The sequence below is a fragment of the Ananas comosus genome, linkage group 3 (genome assembly GCF_001540865.1).
Source record: "Ananas comosus cultivar F153 linkage group 3, ASM154086v1, whole genome shotgun sequence".
Taxonomy (NCBI): domain Eukaryota; kingdom Viridiplantae; phylum Streptophyta; class Magnoliopsida; order Poales; family Bromeliaceae; genus Ananas; species Ananas comosus.
Window position 1 is genome coordinate 15,837,027 of NC_033623.1, and position 20,133 is coordinate 15,857,159.

The window sequence follows — 20,133 nt, forward strand, 5'->3', positions numbered from 1 at the left end:
AAAAAAATTATTACTGTGAAAAGGGAAAAAATATATATATCGGAGAGGAGAGGAGAGGAGAGGAGGGGTTTTGTTTAATTAGAAACAAAAAAAGAGGGGAGAAAAGGGTAGGAAACGATTTAAAATGGGAGTTTTTTTTTATTATGGGTAATATTGAATAATAAAGAAGCTGGGAAGAGAGAGAGAGAGAGAGGGGGGGGTGGGGGGAAGGGAAGGCTTGTTCGGAGGGGCTGTGGAGAACAGGAAGGATGGGAGATAGTGGAAGGAAGGAAATATACAAAAAAGAAAAAACGAGGATGGAGTGCAGGGAAAGGGTGGCTTGAAGGGACAGGAGGAGAGAGAGAAAGAGAGAGGTGCGAGGTTCCCCAGGACAAGATGTAATGGATAAAATAATAATAACAATGGGAGAAAGAGAGAGAGAGAGAGAGAGAGAGAGAGAGAGAGAGAGAGAGAGAGAGAGAGAGAGAGAGAGAGAGAGAGAGAAGGAGAGGTTATGACCTGATGAACAATATTGTATCAATATTGTATCGTAATAAAGGGTGATGGTGGTGTGTACAAGGGAGTATTAAATGACTTAAACCAGGGTTTAGAGGATTCTTAACCAAGGGTTTTGGCAAAGTTGACTAAAGGGTTGGGTTAAAGAGTGGAGGGCAAGTGGGATGGAGGCTGATGCGGCGTATGGGACCCACCTCACCCTCTCTCTCTCTCTCTCTCTCTCTCTCTCTCCCTTCTAATTGCATGAGCTAACAATTAGTAAGGTGCTATATAATGACTGTGGCTTGGCTTCAGCTATTATGTATTGTAAGAAGCTTGGCTATTTTATCTAAAAAAAAAAAGAAAAAGAAAAAGAAAAAAAGAAGCTTGGCTATGTTTACTCATGCAAAGACAACATTTAAGTAAGGTATATCAAAATAAAAGGCCTAAGCAAAACTAACCACCAACCATTCAAGCTCTACTTCAAGGCAACTCATTGGTCAAAATTGAAGCCACCAAGCCCTAGCCCTTCTGCTTAACATTAGCTGCTTTTAAAATTAACGTGTAGGAGAACTTGGGAAAGAAAAGAATCTAAAATTTTTGTTTAAAACACAAATGCAATTCGGAACCTCAAAAATTATGGCATATCTAATTGCGCAATGCTATTTATAATTTGTAAATTGTAAATCTTACTTTCTTTTCATTTAAAGATCTATTTTCTCACGCTAATCTTATCATAATTTTACTTATTTACTACTAAAGCCCAAAATTGCTGGCTATCTAAACCCTTAGATGGATTAAATGTAAAATTTATACGTACCCAACTTTTGAATGTACATATAGCATTTTCCTATCTTATTTGATACCTTCAATTTTACTTCAAAGGAAAAAATAGAAAAAAAATCAACGACTGATAGTTTTATAATAAAACGTTACTCTATTAGTAGTATTATTTATTCAGTAAGTCTTTTTATCAAACAGCATGATTAGACCCTCTAATAGTGCCAAGACATGCTCTAATAAAGCAACTTGTGTTCAAGCGATCCCGTTGGGATAGCCAATCTCCCAAGCTTGCATAATCAACAATATTTCTCTTCCGATTTGGATAACCAAGTACTCTAATTGTTAAAAATCAGCTGATTGCGGCTCTAGGTCTTCAATAATGGAATCATTAAATTAGCAACACAAGTGAGGAACTTCTGGTCTCAAATTTATGAGAAAGATTGTTCCATTTCTCTGTAGGGTTCCTTTTTTTTTAGAGGATCGATGCTTTGGAACGGTTAAAATATAATGGCATTACTCAATCGATAGAATCTTCTTTTAAAATAAGAAACACTATTGGATCTTAGGACATATTATCTTGGTCTCTTTAAATAAGAAATGCCATTAGATCATAGGACATATCATTGGGAGAAATATATATTGCATAAAGTAATTAATTAAATAACATATATTGCCTCATTATTAATCTACTAAGTACTCCTTTGCAATAACTGTCACCGGTATTTTACTATGCTGTCACATGGGAAATTTTATATACAGTTAAGTGTGCGATTTAAAAACAAATACTTTTAATTATTTAGAATTGCCTTCTAACAAAGTTATAAAAAATGTTCATCTTCTAGACACGTGTGTACTATTTAAAGAAAAGGTTTATAATATGCATTGAAAGAATTAAAGATTAATAAGTAAGTGATGTTAATTTCGAAAGATACAAGGCAAACCTTAGAAAACTCAAACCGAAAAAAAGGAGAGGATGTTACAATTAATATATGTTACAATATATATATATATATAGGGGGAAAGTATTCTTGACCTTTAACTAACTTATAAAGAAGTGCAACCCAATAAATACAATCTTCTGGTTCTCCGATCTAAATAAAATAATAGATACCGTTGGAAAATTAGGCTTGTTTGAAATGATTGACACAACATAACACAGATCATGTTTCCAACTGGTACTGATCAAAGTTGTTCCTCTTTTTTTCGTTTTTTATGTTTTTGTGATATTTAATTAACTTATCCATCTAAATGTCATGTAACATTTAATATGCCCAAGCATCTTCTTTTTTTTTTTTTTTTTTTGAGAAAGAGGTAGCAAGCTACCTGCTTCATTCATTAATGCCCAAGCATCTTCATTAGATAACATTAACAGTTTATACTAATTATGCATTTGATATTCTCCCATCTTGTACATTTCTCGATTATCATTTGCTGTCTAATTATTTGAAACTGTATACGTACTACCCCTAATTAAGAACTACAGTTTTTCTTCCTATTAAAATTCAAAGTTAATTATTTGAAGAAGCCATCCAATAATAATGGGGGTTTGAAGACCACCTCCAAGTTCATTAATGGGGACGCAAATTAAATCTTCATAAACAATGTCATGTCAATTGTATATTGATCCAGCAATAAATGATCTCAACAAGAACTTAACTTGTTGACCAATACCCAAAACCATACCATGTATATTATTCGTCCCGATTATTTTAGAATTAGCTAACTAGGTAACAGAAAGGGACTGGACATCTTGTAAAAGAAGCTCAGACCGGCGACATCCGCTATTCGAAGTTCTAATTGAACCCCAAACCTTCTTATCAAGCACTGCTCATCACGTTTTAGTTTTCGAAAAGCCCTAATAGTCCTTGTTCTTTGAATCCGACTAATTAATTCGATAGGAAATTGGAGAGTCAACTTGCTTATAGGGGTGTTTAGGGCTGCAATATCCTTTCATGGTAGTCCACGCTTATAGGGAAACCATGGCATTTTATGATGTAGGCTGCAGATATCGTGTCATATATTTAGTGATTCAGAGTTTGAAGTTTACACTCTTCATGGCATCAAATCAAACATAGGTTTATTCTAGATAATTAGGCTAGGTTTATTCGTTAAAATGTCAATATATAGGGGATGATATATATGTAAAGTTTCTACCAGTTGGTATTATTTAGACAATATATAGGATCAGATAAGTTGTTTCTCCAAAGTGAAGAAGCAATTGAAACTCTTTGGATTTTGAGTACTATTTCCACACCAAATGGAGAGTGGCAAACTAATTAGGAAGGGCCTGTTTGAAAGAATCATCTGCACTTTAAAAACATTTTATTTTAAATATATGAAAACAATGTGCTACTACCACAAACTACACAATACTAATATCTTCATAATCTAATGCTGTGTATATCAGTCTATGTAATCATGGTTTTGCTCCTTTGGATTTTGATTGAGATCAGGGAAGAAGCTCCCCAGACCATTTTACAGAGTAGTTGTTGCGTACTCGGAGACGACGACATGTGCAAATGAACGTACGTGAAACGGGAAACGGGGAAACGTTCCTTCACACTCATTGACCGTGCATGGTTTGGTGGATCCAGTCACCTCATCGTCCCCCGCTTCTAACAGCGATCGACCTCGGGAACTCTGCGCCCGTTGCATTGCATGCGGTTGATGTTAGATTCGCTTTAACTCGCACGAGACGAGGGTACGACCACCACCCACAGCCCAATCAACCCTAGCCGAGCCGAGCCGAGCCGAGGGTGGGTGAGGTGGGTCACGTGCCGCGCGGGTCAAAGTCCGAGAGCCCTCTTCCCGCGTGGCGGTCGTCCATGGGCCGGCAGTCGCTGTCATCGGGAATCGGTCGGGTCCCCCTCCCCCTCATCCTCACCCCCCTGCCCGTAAAATCCGGGCAGGCCCAAACCCCACGACCGCGACTCCAACCGCCGATACATGCACCACCGCACGCGCCTGGTCCACCGCTGATCTTCAACAATTTGTCCGGTCCATGATTAGAGTCGGAGTAGAAATGACTTAAATCAGGACAGCACAAGAGATGTGCTACTATAATTGAATAAATGAGACTTCTAAATGAGTTGAAGTTTCAAAACCTGCTACAAAGTGGGCAAATTTTATATAAAAAACTACCCAAGAAGCTTTTATTAGAAAGCATCTGATCTGCTATCAAATACATACTAAATGAAAAAAAAAAAAAAATGCCGTACGTCAAATACGGCCTGCAACTGGGCTGCCCGAGCTGCCCGAAATTTGTTCAATGAGAAAAAAAAAAGAAAAAAAGAAAAAAAGAGAGAGAGAGAGAGAAAAAAGAAGCCCTAACCCTAAGAAAAAGTAAATGAGGGAGTCCCCCGACCCCACCCGGGCTCGGGATCAGGCTCAGCCCCAACTCCTCCCGGGGTTTTCGGGCGGACCATCGGCCCTCCCGCTAGGCGCTAGGCGCTAGGCGCTAGCTATCAATCTACCCACCTCCTCCTCCGTCTGACAGCCGGCCCGTCGCTTTCTCCCGCGCTCGATCCGCACGAGCAGCTGGGCTTCCTGGGCCCCACCCTGCCCCTCCTCTGCCCCACTCCCCGCCCGCCAATCACATCCTCCCACGTCACCTTCACCGCATCTACTAATTGCGCAAGCCCCTCGATCGGTTTTGTCCCTACCTCTACCTCTCTCCCTCCCTGTCTCTCTCACATACATGCACCAAACATGCATGCACCAGTGCTCCTCCCTTTTNGCGTGGCGGTCGTCCATGGGCCGGCAGTCGCTGTCATCGGGAATCGGTCGGGTCCCCCTCCCCCTCACCCCCCCTGCCCGTAAAACCCGGGCAGTCCCAAACCCCACGACCGCGACTCCAACCGCCGATACATGCACCACCGCACGCGTCTGGTCCACCGCTGATCTTCAACAATTTGTCCGGTCCATGATTAGAGTCGGAGTAGAAATGACTTAAATCAGGACAGCACAAGAGATGTGCTACTATAATTGAATAAATGAGACTTCTAAATGAGTTGAATTTTCAAAACCTGCTACAAAGGGGGCAAATTTTATATAAAAAGCTATCCAAGAAGTTTTTATTAGAAAGCATCTGATCTGCTATCAAATACATTCCAAATGAAAAAAAAAAAAAAAAATGCCGTACGTCAAATAGGGCCTGCGACTGGGCTGCCCGAGCTGCCCGAAATTTGTTCAATGAGAAAAAAAAAAAAAAAGACAGAGAGAAAAAAGAAGCCCTAACCCTAAGAAAAAGTAAATGAGGGAGTCCCCAGACCCCACCCGGGCTCGGGATCAGGCTCAGCCCCAACTCCTCCCGGGGTTTTCGGGCGGACCATCGGCCCTCCCGCTAGGCGCTAGGCGCTAGGCGCTAGCTATCAATCTACCCACCTCCTCCTCCGTCTGACAGCCGGCCCGTCGCTTTCTCCCGCGCTCGATCCGCACGAGCAGCTGGGCTTCCTGGGCCCCACCCTGCCCCTCCTCCCGCCCGCCAATCACATCCTCCCACGTCACCTTCACCGCATCTACTAATTTGCGCAAGCCCCTCGATCGGTTTTGTCCCTACCTCTACCTCTCTCCCTCCCTGTCTCTCTCACATACATGCACCAAACATGCATGCACCAGTGCTCCTCCCTTTTTCTAGTAGTGTGTTGATCTAGCTCCTCCGATTATATGGTGACGCACGAAACACCACAATGCGTGGGCCCCACTGGTCAGCATCGCAGCAGTGCGTTACACTGAATGTCACCTCACAGAGACAAAGATAAACGAGCTAGCTAGCTAGTGGTGGATTAGTTGAATGAATGTTGTTACTTGTCCATACAGTAGTGTTGTTGTCCTCCTCCTCCTCTCTCCCTCTCACACCTTTCTTATATATATATATATATATATATATATATACACACACATCATATACATATAAGTTGACAAGGATTATTAGAACGTGATTTATTTAGGTTTCATATACTATTAATTGCATGTCTATATATATATATCTTGCATCGAGAAACTAGCAGACATACATATATGCTATATATGTGTCTATNATATATATATTTTTATATATATATATATATATATATATATATATATATATATATATATACATCATATACATATAAGTTGTCAAGGATTATTAGAACGTGATTTATTTAGGTTTCATATACTATTAATTGCATGTCTATATATATATCTTGCATCGAGAAACTAGCAGACATACATATATATATGCTATGTGTCTATTGCTTAATTTAGGCCTTAATTTCTGCAAGTGCAAGATTGCATATAGCATTGCTAGCTTTCTAATTGAGAGAATTTAAGATCAGGAACAAAAGAATATAACTCTCCGGGGTCGCTAGCTAGCTAGATTGTTGCAGCCACGAACTTCCTTCTAGCGGTGGCTCGAGATCCCCGGCGTGCATCGTTGTGCTCGCCTCTTTTGACCGGTTGTGGAGATACCGAGAACCCGAGCCACTGGCGGTGGTTCCATGGAGGGTGACTTGCACCCATTATTTGTCGCCTTTCGCTTTAAAAAAGTGATTAGTATAATATTATCGCTAATCTCGACAATGATGTCGCTTTCCAGCCTATGGCGTGTTCGTCTTTGGACTTAACAGGGAGATTAATCACTCTTAATCCGTTGTCAAGTCCGTGAGGTCCCTTGATTAGCTTTAAAACAAATTGAGTTGTGACCTTTGTTGTTAATTAATTCAATTATTCGTGCTGAGTAGCAAAGCTGCTTTGATTTGATAATAATATTCTGCGGTATCTTTCACATCCCACAGGCTCCACGTCTCCTCCCAATGAAAAGATAAGAACATGCATGGTAAGGGTCAAATTTAAAAGTAAGAAACCCAAATCCACTTGGGGATTAGCTGATTAATGTAGACCATTGAATATGGTTGCATCCATCATTTTTAATCAGAATTTCTCAAGTTTTCTAATGCATTAATCTAATGATCATCTGATACTCTTATTTAATCTCGAATTAAAAAAAGGATGCAAGCTAGGTTGCATGGTACGTGGTAGTGGTGGTTGAGTTAATTTAACAACTATTTAAGAGCCACTTTCTTATAATCAAAGTCCTTTCCGTGTTCAAGATGAAGGTATGAATAGGCGATTGAATGCCGAAACGTTGGGATCGAAGATTCTCTCGTTCAATCACACAATGATGAGAATTTCCATCGACTACATATGGTGAAAAACACCAATAGATAATTGAACACTAACTTGGATCACGTTGGTACTAAAGTAACTTCTTTCTTTCTTGTTTTTTTTATTTTTTTTGGTTTCTTAAGCCACTTTTTTTTAAAAAAAAAAAAGAAGAAGAAAGATACTGTTTAAGAAGAGAAAAATACAAAGAACTTGGCCATTGACCAATACTTTTTAATGCTTGCTATCAAATGATAGGTATGTGTAAAAAAACATTGGGGCTAAATATTAAATATATTTTAAGTCAAATACTAGATCAATATTTTGAAGTCCACATAAAAAATGATAACATCTTATAAAATGATTATCTATAAGAAGGTGAAAGATGACTATTTACACTTTTAGTTTGTAGTGAGGACTTTAGAATTAAAACATTATCTAATACTCTTGTCATAAGATATATCCTCAACGCATTATAATCTTTCTTGTATGTTCCACCTTAACTGACTCTCGTGGGAAAAATGTTATAATTATCCGAGTCGATCTCTTGAGAGCTAGATACAATATATTATAAAAACAATGATCTTATAAGTACATTTTTGTGATTACCTATGTACTTGAACTAATTAATATAACACGTCTTACTGTAAGGGTGGCCATCAATATCAATCAAATATGTTTTCTTAAATATGACATGTGGTCAGTAATTAATTCTCGCTACGAGAGAATTCCGAAAGCTCAGCTAGATCTGTGCATACCAAAAGGGTTGGACTTTAATTTTTTATATTGGTCAATTGAAGTTAGCGCTATTGATTCTTTGATGTATCATCTCAATTAGAAACATAGATAGATAAAGTAAAACTATGAAGGATTAAAGGATTATAAAGGTAGTTTTATATATAGTTGCACGATTTTTCGTGCTAGGTTCGAATATAGCCAATTTATAACCAAATGAGAATATGTACATAGATTTTTTTTGAGAGAAAGGTAGCATGCTACCAAATGTGAATCAACTAGGATTCAATATATACATAGATTGGTGCATACTCTTTGCTAGCTAGAATGAGCAATTCAATCTAAAGAGGAGCAATTTAAGCTTAACTATAAGAAAAGAAAAGAAGGAATAAGAGAAGAGAAGGATCAAATTAAAGAAGCCCACATAGACTTTGTCTGGAGACAACTCACCTAATAGTGTCCCACTCTAAGCTTGACCTTTATTGTAATGCTATTATTTCACAACCCAAATGTGGTTATATTTTATGTCGCGTTTGAATTGGCCAGGGTGGAACACAATATTTTTATGCCACTAAAGATAAGCGCAATAGTTCTTGTTGAATGTTGATTAGAGTATGGTGGCAAAGGGCCCGACAAGGAAAACGATGCATGCACTAGAACTATTCATTATAAATTAAACTAAGAACAAAAAATTGGTCGATTCTTTATAGAAACACTTGATAAGAATTTGATAAAACAAGAAGACATCAATATTGAAACCACCCCTGTGCCCTTGTGATTGATAATGATTGCTTTGCCACCGCGATCATCTTATTTAAGTGGCTTTCCAACATCTCTCTCATTTACTCGAAAAAGAAAAAGAGAAAGAGAAACATCTTTATTAATAGCTCTGTAAGGACCTAGCTATTTAGGTCCCGTTTGGCCTAGCTTTTGAAAAAGTGATTTCTGAAAAAGTGATTTTGATTTGGAAAAGTGATTTTGGTTAAAAGCTGTAGAGTGTTTGGCTGAGTTTAGATAAAAGTGATTTTTCTGAAGTGATTTTGAAAAACTGTTTGGTAAAATTTTTTTGATGCTTGCATAAATCAATATTTTTATTAAATTTTATTTCAAAATAATTTAAAATCTAAATTTAAATTTCACTTAAAATTAAAATTCTTAAATTTCAAAATTATACAAAATTTAAAATTTGATATTTTAATTTAAAACATAATTTAAAATTTAAAAATTCAAAATTAAAATTAAATAATTATGAAATATAAATTAAAATTAAAATTAAAAAATATAAATATAAATTTAAATTTAAAATAAATAATATGAATTTTAAAATATAATATTAATATTTTAAAATATATATTAAATTTAAAATTTCAAAGTTAAAATTTAAAATTAACATTAAAAATTTAAAATAAATTTAAAATTTTAAAATTTAAATTTAAATATTTAAATTTTAATATTTAAAATTTAAAATTTGAATATTAAAATAAAATTTAAATTTAAATATTTAAATTAAATTGAATATAAAATTAAATTAAAAAACTTAAATTTTAAATTTTAAAAATTATAATTTGAAGATTAAAACTGTATTAAAATTTAAAAGTTGAAATTTGAAATTTGAAATTTAAAAATTTGAAATTGAAATTTGAAAATTTGAAAATTGAAATTGAAAATTGAAATTGAAAATTGAAAATTGAAAATTGAAAATTAAAAATTGAAATTTGAAATTTGAAATTTGAAATTTGAAATTTGAAATCTAAAATTTGAAATTTAAATTAAATATTTAAAATTTAATATTTACAATTTAAATTTTAAATTTTTAAATTTTATAATTTGAAGAATAATTTTATCTTAAAATTGGAAATTTGAAATTTGAAATTTTAAAATATAAATTTTAAATTTTAAATTTTAAACTTAAATTTTTAAATTCAAAATTTAAATTTTTTGAAATCTATTTTTAAAATTTAAATTTTAAAATAAATTAAAAATTAAAATTTAAAATTAAATTTAAATTTAAATATTGAATTTAAAATAAAAATAAAAATTTGATGTTTGAGTCCAAAATCAGAATCAGTTTTTAAGCAGTTTTTTTTAGCTTCTGATTCTGGGCCTTCAAAATTAGTTTTCTAATTCTGAGAAGCAGAATCAGATTTTAAAAATGAATTTGCCAAACGCTCTATTGGGCCGAAAATCATTTTTCAACCGAAAAGTGCTTTTTAAAAGCTAAGCCAAACACCCCCTTAATTAACTCTCCTAGAGTTTATATATACAAAAGCTTGACTGGAGTTGAGCTGTTAAGAATAAATTCTCATCAACATCTTTTAAAAGTCTTTAAACTATTGCAGAATTAGAGGGTTCTTAATGGCTCGATCTTATGGCTTTTCAGTGTAAACAAAAACTAAAGTCTTGATTTTTCGTTGATTATTGAAAATGCCTAGCTATAACTTCTTAATTAATTAAAGAACTATTCGATCTAGACAAAATTATCGAACCAAACCACACCAATTCTGTTTATATATAGATGTTGATGATACTGTTCTGAGTTGATATACAGTTGTGAACAATATTAATGAGAAGGAAAGAAATTTAGCCAATAAATAATAATTTAATGCTTAATTATCTAACTTAATCACTTTATTTGATTTTGTTGAATGTAAACCTAATATTGTTTGTATAAATTCTAAACCGGTATCAATCAACTGAACCAAATCAACCAGTGCTTTCCACGGACCAAACACTGGCCATGTAAGTGGTGGTGATTGTTTCATTTATTTTTTAATGAGTGTAGAAACCTTTTCGAAATTTAATGAGTGTAGATAATTTTTCGATCAACGGCTGTGATTTGACTGAGGGGTCGAGATGATGGGCGCGCGCGGCTTTGCATGCCTAGACTCCACGTGCACCTAGCTATATATATATATATATATATATATATATATATATATANATATATATATATATATATATATATATGTATATATATATATATATATATGTATATATATATATATATATATATATATACATTTGGTACTTGTAAATTTTTTACCGTTAGATCTACGCATTTGATCATTTTTATCTGTTAGATTATACTATTCAACCAACCACCTACTCAACCCTAAGAGGCCCACATCATCTTAACCGCACATTCCTTAATCAAGGACCGAAAACTAACAAGTACCAATGACTCGGTACTTTTAAAAACATAGGAGCTCAATTTTATATATATATATATATATATATATATATATGAGTGAGGCTACTATGCTATCGGAAGCACGGAGCCTTCCGTGCTTCAAGCTCGTTTTCGATATTGCGACTTTCGAATCGTTGATCGGCTCTGTTAAACTTGATCTAGAGTATTTGAGTACCTACAAAATAAATTTTATTATTTTTCGATATCATTTGCCTAGTGATCGAATTGGCTCAAAATCAACAAATTTCAATGGCCGTAGTGAGCCGTTTGCAAGTTTAACGGTGTAGAAATATCCAAATCACGTGAAATTTTGATAGAAAATTCTTTATACTATATAAAACAAGATCAATATCTTTGATTTAAAATTTTAATGTCATATTATTACATTTTGTAAGATTTTTATTTTNAAAAAAAAAAAAAAAAAAAAGTTCACTCCATGAATTTCCTCTCGCGAATTAAAGAACCAATAGGAAAGCGCCAAGACGTGTGGACTTTTTCGTTTCTTTTTTTCTTAGTAATTAAGATTCATATATAATAATATTATATAAGTGGGTGGTGAAGGGGACGAGGTATGAATATCTCAACGGTCGTTTCAATGCTTCGTTGATTTTGTAGCTCCCGTGAGCGTGGACGGCGACTAACACTACTGCAACACCCTGAGACGTGGGTCCCACATTGGGGTCCTCGTTACCTTTTTCATCGAAAATCACAAAATGGTCCATGGATCATAGAGCTCTACTGTAGTATAGTAATGCATAGTCACTTTTTTCTTTACTTATACAGGGCGAAGTACATTTATAGATCAGTCTCAGCAATAGCACGATATTACAACTTGATCTCTGTATTTTTTTTTTCATTTTTTAAAAAATAATTTTTATGTATTATGCTGTTCGTTTCTGAACAACCCTCTCAATCATTTTTTTTATAATAAAATAAATAAATAAGTCATCTCACATAGAAAGAAGAAATATAAATTTTTCCAGCTAAAAATGCAATATATGTACATACAAGTACAAAAATAATAATTAGAATTGTAATATAGAGATAGCAGAGGGACTATTCATAAATATTAACACTTAATTGTGTAGGTGCCTCTAAGGCCCGACAATTGGGTCCACAAGTACGGTTGCAAGTTAATAAGTGACACTGGTCACGAATAAAAGCTACAGTACAATATTTATATCATATAATAATATGTCTAATTAATTATATTTGTTTTAAATATTTTTTAAAATTATGACGGAATAAATAAATTTTTTTAAAAATAATTTGATTAATTGAAGACTCTAAATATTACTGGACGTGACAGTCTCATTTTAGATTTTTATTTTTATTTTTTTTTCTGATAAAGCGAGTCGACTCCTCGAGCCATGCAAGTCATGCACGGAGCCTGAACCAACCGGCACGAGTCACGACCCAAGTGGATCGCACATACAGGTTGACCCAGGTCAATCGCATTTAAAGTGCCCTATTTATTTATTTATTTATTGCAGAGGAGATTACGTGGGTGGGTTTTTTTTTTTTTTCTCTGTTTGTGTTCTTTGCAACTCCTTTTCTTCTCTGACAAGTAAAGTTTGGGAGTTTTTGCTGCAGTAAAAAAACAATATATTTAATTTGCATTAAGTGGAACAGGATTAAATTATTTTTGGGCATAAATAATTCTTTTCATTATTTGATTTACTGAGAATTATGAAATAACGTAGATATTTTTAAAATAATTTAGACCAAAAGGAGAGGGACAACAATAGTAATAAATTATTTAGTTGGAGTAAGAATTAGGAGAGACTTTTCCATTTTCTGAAATTGCTCTAATCCTATGCTAGAACTTATTTAAGAAGTTTGGGACTCGAAATCCTTCGCTTTTTAAATGCACATGCAGGGATGTGAACTCTCAACCTTCTAGATAGTACTGCAAATAATAATAATAATCAATTCTTTTAAACAGTAGATTATTAATATTAAAAGGTTCAGGACCCAACAGAAGCAACATACTTAGACCTGCATATGGTTGGATATTAATTCTTTGATGAAACAATGAATTTGTTACCGCTCCAAACTTGATGCTTAATTTTAATGGCACGCAAATTCTAAATTTTCTCATGTAAATATGAAGCCCAAAATTGTTATTTAATAAGAAAACAAGAACCTGTAATTGCATTACAATCTATAGGTTGCTGGATTTGACTTTGGAAATCAATCCTTTTGTATCTAGAGCAATGTATTGATGCACTCCACAATAAGATGTACATCTTACATTTTCTTCATATAAAAATTATTATTTTTTATTTATCACATCAGTTTTTTTTTTTACTAAATATTTTTTAAAATTTTTGTCAAATTTAAGACAGGAGCAGACGATATAAGTAGAATTTCTCTTTTCTCTATCTACCCAACCCCCTCACAAACCGAATTCTGAAAACACAAAATTTTGAATTCAAATAAAAAAACAATTGAAATCCAACAATATACGCCAACTCACTGCTCTAGCACAAGGCATAAAACCTTAGGCTCGCGCGAGTCTTTTAAATCTATTCTTAAACTATTTTTACCCAGTAATTATTTTTTGTAACTGGGTAAATGGTTTTAAGAATTAATAGTGTTTCACAAGCAAAATATCACCGCTAATGATGTTTACTTAGATTTCAAAGCATTCACGCAATCATGCTTGAGTCTATAGTAGTATAGTGTTGTCCACACAATCATTTCTCTACAAATAAAAAGAAAGAAAGAAAGAAAGAAAGAAAGAAGCAGATGTACAAAGACGTACATCAGAAATTTTGGCTGATCTTTTGCAGACAGACGTAAGATATTTTAATTTTAATAATTAAACCATTTCTCTCATCAATTGAAGGTACTAAATTATAATACCATTTTGATCGCATGTTATATATATAATTTTATAAGACTTTCAAATTAATAGTAAAGACATTTATTTTTTCTTCTCTAATTTTTATAATTAAACTCAAAAAGAGTAAAGAGTAGAATGGGCTTATCTGCAGTTATTATTGTTTGTTTTTTTAAAAAAATATGTTTGAATGAAAAAACAAAATGTTTTATATTTTGAAGTTTTATAAAATTATATAATCAGTGTGCACAACCTAATTAATAATTTTAATTAGTGTTTTTTTTTTAAAAAATATTTATTTATCAAAATAGAAAAGTTTCTCCAACAGGAACAGGAGCAAAGTAGTAGAGACGTGCCCCACGTGTAAGCGAAGGAGGAGAGGAGTGGGTGGGGTCCAGAGCGGTGGTGGCCGGGTTTTACGGGCATCGGCAACTGGGCCGCTCCCCGGGGCCCACCAGCGTGCGGGGGGGGTGGTGGGGCCCACTCCGACGGGTCGGGAGAGGGACGCGCGCGGGAAAGCGGGTCGCAACCCGACAAAAGTGACCCGGGGCGGAGGAAAAGGAGCAGGATGACGTCATCCATAAAGCCTACCGGGAGGCGACTCGCCGTACTGACGGATCAACCGGCTACACCCGGTGGCGGAAAGGAAAGGGTGGTGATAATAAATACTAAATAATAAATAATAAATAAATAGGAATAATAACCCGGGCATGTGACCACGGTTCGGGTGGAGGGGAACCATTCATTTTGGCAACCTCCGCTTTCAAACAAGCATTTCCAGTTACTGTTAATTACAACTTTACCCCTCTCACATTTTTTTATTTAATTTTGAGAAAATTTTTTATGGTAAATTGTTTCACAAAATTTACGTACATTGGATCTGGAACTTAGACGAGACCCCCAGGCTCGATAATAATCTAACTGATGATCGAGCTCGTAGGTGTCCCGCATGCTCAGGAAATTGGAATCTCTCAATTAATAGATAGGTGTGAGTAGGTTTGGAGATTGTCAACTTCACGTATAGTAAAATGAAAGGTCGTTTACATTATATAAAGCTCATAAAAACAAAGTTCACAACCTTTAAGTACAATTATTGCCCCCCTAAACAAAGGGTACAAGAAACGTTTGTAAATGTTTGTTTATTGTAATTTGTACAAGCTCAAGTTGTCTCGGATGAACGCTTTCATGATGATAGATATGTTCTAAATTTGATTCCTTTCTTTCATGAAAAAATGTGTATATAAGCATATAAGCATTTACACAAAATGTCAAAACAAAGAGTTAGTACTAAAACTTTGATTAAACGACATTTACGCTAAATAATAGGCGCAATGACAAAGAAGAAAAAGTATTTCAACAAATCAATTAATTCCTTCAATATACAAGTATGTACGCATTTCCTAACCGAGTCAAAAGTAAACCAAAACAGTCGTAATTAACATATATTATTGTAATGTACGATTTGTTTGATCTATTAATTCATGCTGATTAATCTCATGGAGACAGCAATTCCTACTCGTATTAAGAAAATTTCAAAAGAATAGTTAATTGCCGAGCAAGATAACACCAAATAAGTAATTAATGACATTTTTTTATCGAAGCTTTCAGAGTGGGTGGGCGCAAGAATATACGTATATAGAGGTGTACAATGAATTAAACACTTGAAAATTAAGCTTAAATCAGAATTTTCAATATGTTATTTTTATAATTACTCACTGATTCAATAAATAATGATGTGCATACGCGACGAGTGCCAGTTTGAATATTCATAATTTTTAACGAATACTGCTATTGGACAAAGTTGACAAATATGGATACTTAAAAAAATAAATTAGTGATGACCCAGCTTTCTACGAACTCCATAAACTTTGGGATATGTACACGATTTTTTTTTAAATAATTATTATTCGGAAAAAACCATAATTTGTGGTATAATGGTTTTGCGACTTAATGCCAAGCAAAACAATCAATGATGTGCAGATATATGGGGCTATTAATAAAGTCATTTTTATTTTATACAGATGAAATTAATACCATAAATCTTATTAACTCTAATTAGTAATAATAGCTAAGTTCAACAAATATTAATTTTACCAGTAAACATAGATCTTTTAGCCGCAATTTTGCATTGAAAATTCCACTCTACAACGACTTTCCTTAACCATGTTAAATTAATTAAGACACCATCAAAACTAATATGGCTTAGAATGAAAAAAGGGGGCGAACACACTTAATTGTTTAGTTTTTCTTTTAATTAAGAGTGTAAAACATTCAAAATCACTCTAAACTAGGCATTTCTAATACTATAAAATGGTAGTATACCACTAAGTATTTAATTTCCAAACCAAACCTAAACCCAAGTCAATGTAAATTAAACTCTCGCCAAAGCTTAATTCACTTGAATAAGGCAACAATAGTCTCAACAATTTTGAAGAAATTATCGGCGGCTAAGAACTTAATAATTAATATTTAAAATTTTAAATTAAAAATTTTTATTATCTTATATTTTTAGTTAGGCAATACGGACATTGACACGAAATATAAAATATGATATGATCTGAACACGATGATTCAACAGCTTTCAAAGAATTAAAAGACAAACACAATATAAACACCACTAATAAATATAATATTTTTAATATAATATATATATTTAATATATATAAATATTAATTTTAATAAATTATTATTATTTTTTTTTATACGAATGAGAGTTAATAAAATTACATTCATAGTTCATAAATTTTTTTAAAATTTTTTTTACCATATAGAGTTTATTAATATTGTCTAAAAAAAATATGTACGTATTCTTAATAAAATTAAAATATTTATTATTTTATATTATATATATTATATAAGCATAATAAATAAATAAATAAATAAAATTTTAAATTGTTTGTTTGATGGATCGATATCAAATGTGCGTCCAAGGCGAATTCACATTTGACACGAATCCGACAAGGAAACGCACGTGACCGATACGAACGCATAAGATTTATAAAACAATCCGCAATACATAAATTTTTAATTAAACATATTTTTTTTAAAAAAATAAAAGAATAAATTTTAAATACTATTTTTATGATTTCATATTTTTATCTTTAGTATTCTATGGTTTAAACTGTATGAATTTAGTATCATGTGATTTTATTTGTTTCTTTTCCTCAGCCCCTTCATTAACATTTCGTTAAATTATATACAAAAAAACTTCAAATACCCCATTCAGATTTATCGAATATTCATTTTAATATCTTTTAATTTTAATTTTGTCACTGATATAATAAAAAAAATTAGTGAAAAAAATAATAAAAAGAGAAAATAAAACTATAAATACTAAATTGATACACTTTAAATTATAAAAGGTAGTGAAATAAAAAAATACAAAATTATATAAATGATATTGAAAATTTTTTCAAAGTAAAAATAATAGCTTACTATCGTTCTCTCACGAAAGAGAAGTCGACGAAATTAGTGATAGCTCTTTCGGGACTACAAACTTTCTTCTTTTTTTTTTTTCTTTTTTTGTTCTCTCCCAACTCCTTTTTATTTTGCGGAGAGAAAGAGAGGTTATTAAAGTAAAATCAATAGAGCCCTTCACCTATCCACGGTTCCTAATTAAACCCACTTAGTTTATGCGTGTGTTTTTGTGTGTCATGTATTATTAATAAACCCCACACCTCTTCTCCATTTACATATCTCCCCCACTCTTCTCCCTCTTTATAAACCCTCTTTCCCCATCTCTCCTCCTCCCCCCGCCCCTCTCTCCTTCCTCGATCTTTCTAGAGCAAAATATCAAATACACACACACACACATATATATATAGAGAGAGAGAGAGAGAGAGAGAGAGAGAGAGAGAGAGAGAGAGAAAGGTGATCGATCGATCGATCGATCGATCTCACCTGTGAAGCTCCATGGAGTACTCGTTCTCCACCTCGTCGTCGTCGGGATTGTTGGCTGCGGCGGCGGATATCGAGGCGGGGTTCGTGAACCCCTTCGCGCTCTACCCCCCGCGGCCGCATAAAGCGAAGGGGGCGGCGGCGATCTATGCGGGGCGGGCGCGGGCGCAGGCGCGGTTCTTCTGCGAGAGTTTGGAGGAGGAGGAGCGGGGCCACTTCCTCGACGCTTGCTTCCTCTGCAAGAAACCCCTCGCCGGCCACCTCGACATCTTCATGTACAGGTTTGCCCCTCCCCCCGCCCCCCTCTCCGCCCCTTTTTCTCTAAAACCGGTGAGGGTACTTTCGTCATTTCCCATCGAATCCGGTCACTCTCCGGCGTTTTTGGAGGCTTCTCGACCGTCGATGTCAGTAGCACGGCACGCGGAGCGAGGAACCGCGGGTTAAAAAAAACTAGCAAGAAAATGAAAAGTCTAAGTCGGTGATTATTATTGCTCCGGTTTTTTTCCCCCTTTCCCGTCATCGGTCGTGGCGACCACACACTCAAATGCACAAAATTTTGTTCAATTTTTGTATACAATATCTATTCCAGTCTATGGGTTAATTTGCACTCATATACAATACAATTGAGAAATTAGAGCAGTTATATACGAACTCCAAAAAAAATGATTATCGAGTTAGCAAACAGTACGCGTCGAATTTTAATAAATAAAGTTTTATTTCGTGAGAAATTTAATGCGTCTTTAATTACTTGCGAGCCCTGTTAATGCGATGATATATAATTCTTTTGAATCTGGTTAATTAATTATGTGATGATGATATTTGACATCCATAAATCAGTTCGATGAATCTAGTTATTTTAGCCATTCACTTGTCGGATGATTTATTCAATCTAGAAATTCGTCAGGAGGCGGCGGTGGTTCGCTTAATAAGTATTCATAATTAATAAACAAATAATAACGTGGTGAATTAAATGGAACTGCAGAGGGGATTTGCCGTTCTGCAGCGAGGAGTGCCGGCAGCAGCAGATTGAGGCGGACGAGGCGAAGGAGACGAACAGAAAGCTCTCCGTGACGGCTTCTTCGCGAAGAGAATTCGAAGAGCAGAAGATCACCCTCGTCGCTGGATGATCAACCCCGGCCCCTAATTACTACTACTACTACTACTACTATCAGCTACAATAAAAGTTGTTGCAGCAGTAGTAGTAATAATAATAATAATAATAATAGCAGCAGCAGTAGTAATTAGTCCATATAATAATATACGGCAAGAAGTGGCGTGAAAGAGAGAACCCTATTAAGTTTCTTTTCTTTTTTTTTCTCCCCACTTTTTGGGCTTTTTTTTTTTTTTTACTTCTTCTTTTCCGTTTTCTAAGTTGTATAGAAGAAGCAAAACGAGCTTGTTATGAATCCCAATCGAGCTGTGTGGCCTGTGGGAGAGATGCATTTTTTTTGGATCAGTTCTGTATATTTACGATAATGCCGAAGCGCTAAAAAAAGAAAGAAAAAAAAGAAGAAGCCAAAAGATGCACGAGCGCTTGCTTTTTGTTTTGACCGTTTTAAATGTTCAGTGCTTGATAAACTCAACTTCGAACTATTATATGATCTCTCTTTTTCTTTTTTTTTTTTTCCTTTCTTTTTTTTTTTTATGTGTGTGGGTGGTAGTGCATGGTTCCCGTGGTTTCAGGGGATGGTGGAGCATGAAGTGGAAAGGTAATAAATTACGGGAAAGTAGGTGGGTTAGAGTTAGACTACTTGAATCTTTTTAAGTTGACAATGAGACTCATTTATTACATCTCAGAAACCATTTCAAAGAATACTTTGAAAGAAATGATTTTATCAATGGAAGTTCCGTTCGAATTTTTAAGTTTCCACACTACGTACCTGTGTGGGGTTTTCGTACACGAAAATTAGGTACTTTTTTTTTTATTATTATCTTTATGCCCTCTGCGTCCAAATTTTATGTGATTTACTTAAGAAGGCCATGGAACTTTTTTTTTTTTTTCTAGCTAGGAGTATAATAAGTCTGGTCCAGTTTAGTCAGTGGACTATGACTAAAATACTTAATA

At 34.3% G+C, this 20,133-nt stretch overlaps 1 protein-coding gene across 2 annotated transcripts; it reads left to right on the forward strand.

The window, feature by feature from the left end:
- On the forward strand, positions 11,088-19,628 carry LOC109708200. Of its 2 annotated transcripts, XM_020229845.1 has the most exons (3): positions 11,088-11,103; positions 18,020-18,349; positions 19,051-19,628. In XM_020229845.1, the coding sequence occupies exons 2-3, from the start codon at positions 18,084-18,086 to the stop codon at positions 19,193-19,195; spliced, it is 411 nt and encodes a 136-aa protein (XP_020085434.1). In that variant the 5' UTR covers positions 11,088-11,103; positions 18,020-18,083; the 3' UTR covers positions 19,196-19,628. The 2 variants fall into 2 exon arrangements, with proteins under 2 accessions (XP_020085434.1, XP_020085433.1); XM_020229844.1 differs by lacking the exon at positions 11,088-11,103 and having other exon boundaries at positions 17,820-18,349.